Source organism: Myzus persicae, unplaced genomic scaffold (genome assembly GCF_001856785.1).
Source record: "Myzus persicae strain clone G006 unplaced genomic scaffold, MPER_G0061.0, whole genome shotgun sequence".
NCBI lineage: Eukaryota > Metazoa > Arthropoda > Insecta > Hemiptera > Aphididae > Myzus > Myzus persicae.
The window spans coordinates 30,720-38,432 of record NW_019104060.1 but is presented as its reverse complement, the minus strand read 5'-3'; the positions used below and the strand labels follow the sequence as shown (position 1 = coordinate 38,432).

Sequence of the window (7,713 nt, the reverse complement as noted above, 5' to 3'; positions counted from 1 at the left end):
TGCATGCATGCTTATACCTGAACTGTCCGATGAATCACTGCAGGCAACCAATAAACAAAAAAAAGAACCATTTCTACTAAATATATTTATATTTCTCCTATAACCATTAGCAATACCGTATATACACAAATATTTTCTTCGTAAATCTTAAAATCTCCGTTTGAACAACTCTCCGGATCGAACCTATCGGGTCCAATTGTGAATCTAAACCATCCAGGATTGTGTCTTGTTAGATTAGTAAAATAAAATAAGATAAACTATCATTTTACTCACCCCCCCCCCTCCCGAAAGACTATCGTCACGTCATGTTGGCGCACATGTTATCATATGTTATAAAGTTACAGGGCAAAAGGTATAGGATATAAGCTTATATAGTATTTCAGTGTATTAACGCCACACTAATGTCATCTCACGTCACGTCACGTTTCCTACCTCACGCGTGATAGCACGTTTTGATTTTCTAGCATTAATAAAAAAAGTAAAATTGAGTAAATTCCATCGTCTATACTCTATAGTAACTACCCGTGTCTATAGTCACGACCCTTCCCGCAGGTTGAGAAATACTGGCTTTAGTTCATGAACCACGAGACTATCCAAGACGATTTCACAAGTATTTCCTATAGACGAACTAAGAGTTTGATTAACACAAAAACAAAATACTCGACTTCGAAAACCTAGAAAATAAAGACGAGTTAGGTTAGACGCGTTACTTTGCTACCGTGACATGATAACAGTGTGTTTCTGATGCATTAAAATATTACGTAAAATGACAGTCAGCACTTTTTTCCTGTCACATGAGCTCACATGACATCATGTGATTACCGGTGAAGTGACAATAGTGTGTTTCAACTAGTGTTTTTACTTACTGAAGAAAGAACGGCCGTTTTTTTTTAAGTAGGCGAGTAAAAGAAAAAAACAAAATATTTCTTAAGATACAAACTATTTTATAATTTTAAATTATTATAAATAAAAATATGAAAACGTATTCATCGATACTGAGAATCGAGATTATTAGTTACTAGAACAACATATAGATTATTAATTTATTGTACTAATACTACTTTATTGGTATTCAGATTGAGAAATGGACATAATTTCAATTAATGTTTGTCTGGCAGGAGTCTGCAGGTCTTGTGATGCATAATGTCGAGACTACTGATCTTCGGTAGGTAATGTATTGTTCTGCACTTTTGTAGTTATTGAATAATTGCCGGAGCAGTATAAAGACGATGCCATTGTTTGAAAGCTACTCATACCAGATGCCGGGGAATGAGTCGAAGCAAATAATTGCTGTTGTGTGGGACATTCGGGACGGATAGTTAAAGAACCTAGCTCCTGATTACACCTTATCGCAGCTGATAATACTGAGTTACTTAATGCGAGTTTAATTTGAGCCTGTTCAAATTTCGGTAATTGTTTTGTCATCCTTGACATACTCAGAAAAAACATGTCCATATCGTCCAGAATTTCAAATTGATTAGATGTTTTAATTACCTCTTGACGAGGACACTTGTCTTCATTCAGACGTTTGAACCAGGTAGATTTTTTATTTTGTTCATCCACAATTGCCAAAACAGCTGCATTTTCCAAGTCTTCTTCCCACTCTGATGAACTACTTGAAGTTTCTCTTTCCATGTTAAATTTAATTTTTGTAAGACACGTGTGTGTTCTGGTGCTCATACCTGAAACAGCGTCTACTGAGTAACAATTGTGAAGTGGCAAAGCATGACAACGTGATAATAAGACTATTGGAAATAGTAAATAACTAGCTGGAAACAGACTGTTGTCACGTCACGTGAGCTCATGAGCTATCACATTGGCACATTTGAACCGTGATCTCATTCTTGTAAACAAACTATTGTGACATTATATTTTATTTCTAAGCATGATATCACTGTTAAAATGAGCCAAACTGATGGCACATGAGCTCACGTGACGTGACAATGGTCTGTTTACGTAGCCGTTTGAACGTAGGTACCTAGCTATTTCTCTATAATTAGAAGAAAATAAATAACTCTTGATATTTGATATTCAGTTTTGACGTATAATAATAAATGAAAATAACTGTTTTTGATATTGAATTAATTGTTGGTAGGTACTTAATATTTAATTTGTACTACTGATCATTTTTATGAATTCATTTATTATTTTTTACATCCAAACGGTAATGTCTCTATTTGAAGTGAAACGTATCTCAATATACCAGTCTTTCTAACGTTGATAAGATTACAGAACCAAAAAATATTACCTACGTAAAATGTATGCAAATGAAAAGTTTAGAATAAATTGTAAAATAAAATATTTTAAAATTTGCTATTTTTCTTATTATTTTTTTTGTGATAATTGTAGTGAACTTAATGATTGTGTTCCTTATCAGTTATTACATATTAGTTATCACAATAATAGTAAAAACTACTTTTATTTTTTGGCTATCGTTTATTATAAGTGGACTATGGAGTTTTACTACAAAAAAATTATCTAGGTGTGTATAAAACTGTGTTGCTATAGTGACGTTGCTTACAGACAAATCTCATTAAAATCGATACATTTTTCTCTTTTCTCAGAGTCTACAACAATAATAAAACGAATAACTTAATTACTTGGTATTTTTAGCGCCTTTCCGGTTTTTTCATATTATGCTGTTCGTTTAGAATGTCGGTCCTAATAATCAGATTACCACGATTGTATAGAACCTGAAAGTTCATGAAATTTTTCAATTAAAAACTCATCCATTTTTAAATTAAAAAAATTGAATTAAGCTTAATTTTACAAACTCAAACCACAACAAAAATTCCATTTTTCTACTACAAAAATCGTAACACCACGCTAGCCAAAAATGTGTTTGATGTTTGAAATCAAAACGTGCTATTCCGGGTGAGGTATAGGAAATGTAACGTGCACGAGTGAGGTGATATTAGTGTGGTGTTGATATAATATTTAAAATTAAAATACTACCTATATAATTCTATATATTCTAACCTTATACTTATTTGACATGCGTTTGAGGTTCAAATGTTGACAAAATCAAAAACGTATTGTATGATTTATCAACGAATTCAAATTTCACATAAACATTACTGTGATTTACTCAACGGCGAGGTTCACTCGACACATATTTTACAGTATAGCGGTTTTCTACTTCCTCTCCTTTTAAAATTAATTTTCAATACTTATATTCTAGCATTGGTGTAGTATCTGATCTAGGTTATACAATTTTGTGGCCTTTTTTGAGTAATAGAATGTCAAAAATCTACAGTTAACTCTTTAAAATGCTATTAACAAGTATTTAACCAAAATAGTTTACTGACTACTATACTTCATATGATATTATGTAACATGTATTATTATTAATACGAGTAAGTGACATGGTAAAGCATGACATAATTATGATATTACTTAGCTTTTATTTTACATGATTACCATATAGTTTAAATGTGCCAATGTAGCTCTTGCAACCGAGCTATTATACTCTACTGACTGTTCAAAGCTTTACTGTCAATATGCAAACTCTGGGTATTTAGATTTGTTACTAAATGATATCACACAATGTAGTTGAATTAGTGCGTTTTAATGACACTGTAGTAAGAACATCGGACCATAGTTAGTTGTAGCATGATTTGTAATACAATCTAATACGTCGTACACTTAAGTACATAGTTATACTAGTGACGAGTGGATGGCATGCATATTTTGTTATTGCTGGCCGAAATAAAAATATGACCACCGTGTTTGGAATTTATACAATGCGTCGTACTGACACTTTGTTTATTATAAAACAGTATTGTGAATATGAGAAATATTGATTAGTTACGAATCTTATGCGTGCCGACTGTGGTTGTCACTGTATTCTGGGAACAAACCGCTTTGCTTATCATGGCTGAAAAACGGAGCACTGGAAGTCGATCTAAGTCAAAAAAGTTGGCAGAAAGACCCGGGACTCTGAGCAACCGCGATGACTTGTCGGGCGGTCTTAACGAAGCTATGGCCGGTGGTAGTGGCCAAGTGGAAATGAGACGTGGTCGCCGATCGACAGTGAGGCGCAGGTCGAAGAGGCGCAGGAGCAGGTCACGGTCCGGTCGCCGTCGGGGCAGGAGACGCAGCGTTGGCAGTGCCGAAGAAGACGACTACGACACGACCACAGACGCTGAGGAAGACGACGACTCGTCAGCGGTGGACGCGTCGTCCAGGAGGAGATCAAGAAGACAGAGGAGGCGACGTCGCCACCAATATCAGGTCAGTAGTGGTAGCGACGACGATGACGACACCGAAACAGAGGCCACCGACGCGACGTCCACCGAAGACGCTTCGTCGTCCAGCGGTGGCGGTGGTGGGGTCACCCTCACGACGGCAGCCTCCGGGTGCGGAAACCCTTGTGGCACCAGACGGAGGCGGAGGAGGAGGCGGAGGAGGAGGTCCTCGAGCAGACGGTCGATGGGGTGCAAAAAGAAGAGGAGGAGAAGGAGGAGAAGGAGAAGCAGTTGCTGTGTCACCGGCTTTGAAGACTCCGCGATCGAAGTCGAAGATATTTTGTCCGACGACTTGGGAGAGGTGAGCAGAACAGCAGGCCACAGGTACAGGTGCACCACACCGAACAACGCCGATCAGGACACAGCCACCAATACTCAGCGAGATGCCGATGAGTCGAGCTTGACGTCCCGTCCGCCCTCCGCCTGAATCGCACAACGCCGCCTGTCCACTTCGCGTTTATTGTTCCGACTTGTTCAATCGTAAATAAATATCCAAATTGATAAATAAATAAATAACCAAATCGTGTAAGTCTTTCCCAAATTGGGGTTATACATCAAAACCGGTAATGTACCTGTACAGCAGTTACAAGTTCTCATTAAACGATGTTTATCTATTACGTCGTAGAATTTTAAGTTCTCGGCGTGTGTATCCATTTTATCAATGGCTAAAGATGTCAACGTAAAGTTGGCAATATTCTTAATCAAACAATGAATACGCGTAGCACCATATCTAACTTGAGGTGACTACGTATATTATCCAATTACTCCAAAAATGTTATGATTTGGAATAAAAAATTAAAAACGCGTGTCCTTATAAAAAATTTTTAAGAAATTTATAATTACACTGAAATGTTTAAAAATATATTTTTTTAGAAAACGTTGTTCACTACAACTTAAAATTATGTAAGAAAAATTCTCAAAAACAACAATACTTTTTGATGTAGGTAATAATAATTAATAAGTGACTTACGTTAAATGAATCACCTAGTACAGGATATAGATTCTTTTCGTCTAAGGTCGATGTAGGTACTTGAAATTATCACTGATTGTAATATCCAGTGATCCTTTTTCACCTGATTTCCAAATATGGGCGAGAATTTGTTTGGGACATTTCTGTTTGAGTGAAGACATTTTTTTAAAGCTCCTCTAATCAGTGCCTCTCATCAGTATGATACATACTAGTAAGTAAATTTATTTTTTCTTCTCACGTTTTAAATTTAAATAAAAAAAATTTTGTTCAGAATCAAAATGAACCACCAACGTATTCATCAAATATAGATCCAATGAATAATTTTTATTATTATTCAAATCAGCAATATTCTTTCTCGTTCTATATCAATAAGTCACCCGCAAAAATCTTCAATAATGTCATTGCATAATATGTTCGAAACATCATCTAAAACGTCGAATATGTAATGACGAACCCACTAATAATAATTGTACCTATCAGATCTTATATTATTTTTATTCCACATAGGTATAATATACTGCAGGACAGCTTGTTTTTCCATAATTTTAAATTTGATTTATTTTCCAATTTAGAATCGAGTTTTTAATTGCATTAACGTTGAATTGAATTTAGTTCGGTTAAAATATATTTTTTGTATATATTATATATTCGTTTCACTTTTATTTTATTTTATGTGAAAAATCGTTTAAAACTGCTCTTGTTTTAATTTAATTTATAAAATATGAGATTTATTTAATTTAAATTGTATGTGAGCATACATTATTTTTATAAATATCCAATTCATATTTTAACATGTGTGTTTAGCTTCAATCACATTAATTGCCCATATATTTCAAATACCGAACTGCTTACCAAGTATTATTTTCTTAAACAGAATAAAATAAAGAACTAATACGAAATGTAATCAACCAATATGTTTAAAATAATATTAGCTTATCTCAGAAGTTACACATATTCAGTCGTTCTGTTGGAGTTATTTTTACCTAAGTAAATGATACAATACGAACTGTTGTATCATCAACAATATTATATGTAAATACAAATACTATTAATAGTAAGACTATTAACCAAGTTAAGAAAAGTACACTTATGCCATATCGAACAAAATTTAGTGTTATGTTTTCATCAGTGAGTATAATTAAACAATAGGTAGCAAAATAAAAAATAGGTTAAACTCTACTATATGGGTGACAAATGTAGATTATTTAACAGCGATGTGGTCACTGTAGGACAAAACGCAACAAAGTATTCTATTTTTATTGTGTGTGTGTGTTGATTATTGTAGGTACACTGGAAGCGACCCGAGCTTAAGCGACAAAACTTTTTGAATTTAGTTCAAGTTTGGGTCATAAATCATCAAAATGTCTGATAAATATCTGAAATTAATTTGAAATCGACATTGTAGTGAACGCTACTTTTAAAGACCTTTTGGAGGTGACCAATAATATATTTATTTAACGATCATTTTAACTAAAGTTCTTTTTTTTTATATATAAATATACAGTGAAAACTCTTTATAACGAAACTCTTTACAACGAAAAACTCTATATAACGTAAACATTACATATTAATGGTTGGTTTGCTACATAACCCATTAGACAATTCATTCTCTATAACGTATCAGTCACTCTCAATAACGAAACAATATTTTATGTTTCATAATACAATTTACGTGTTATCGTATCTATTACATATATAAACTATAAAAATAATCGGCAATAATGCCGACATTTCCAAGAACGATTACATTCTTTCATTATTTGTAAAAATAATGATGTGTTTGATATATAATATTACATACATACATACCTTTATACATAAATAATTAAAATTTTGTTTTCTTTAAACCCTCTCTATTACGAAAACTCTCTATAACGAAAGAAATCTCTTAGTCCCTTCAGATTCGTTATAAAGAGTTTTGACTGTATGTATATAATCGTAACATGTCGCTTTTTTCTTCGGCGATTGATATTGACTCATAAATTACGTGGTGTTTAACGTCGTGAATTCTGAAGCGAAGCGAAATATGACAATATTATAACAAGAGACTAGCTCTATATATAAGCTCCACGCGAGGAACAAAAAATACACGTCGTGTGGCATACATGACGATGCACGTCCATGTCAAGTGTACCCGAGTGCGATTCATTCGAAATTGAAAAGATTTTCTTTAGCCAATTTTAAATTGAAATCTATTTTATTATTTTTTTTTTTTGATTATTATTTCCTAAAATAAAAAAATTGCCCAAAAACAACTATGTTCGGATTAATGTCCAGACAACCTTTAGCGCTGCCGCTAAAAAACGAATAGTTTTTTTACGGGTATAATAAATGACGTGTGTAAAACACCGTTTTCGTTTTCAATTTTCTTGCGCCCCATGAGATTTGGAACATCCGGCTCTCAAGTTTACGTGATCAAAATATCATATACAACATCCGAACGACGCGCATTATTCAATGTATATACCTATTAACACTTACGTAATTTCACGGCGG

At 33.8% G+C, this 7,713-nt stretch overlaps 1 protein-coding gene across 1 annotated transcript; it reads left to right on the top strand.

Annotated features, from left to right (window-relative positions):
• Positions 1–3,533: 3,533 nt before the first annotated feature.
• On the top strand, positions 3,534–4,548 carry LOC111038203 (CAX-interacting protein 4-like; the record flags this gene model as incomplete). Its single annotated transcript, XM_022321212.1, has 3 exons — positions 3,534–3,581; positions 3,808–4,327; positions 4,383–4,548. Coding segments are annotated over exons 1-3 (734 nt in total), but the record flags the coding sequence as incomplete, so codon positions are not given.
• Positions 4,549–7,713: the final 3,165 nt, after the last annotated feature.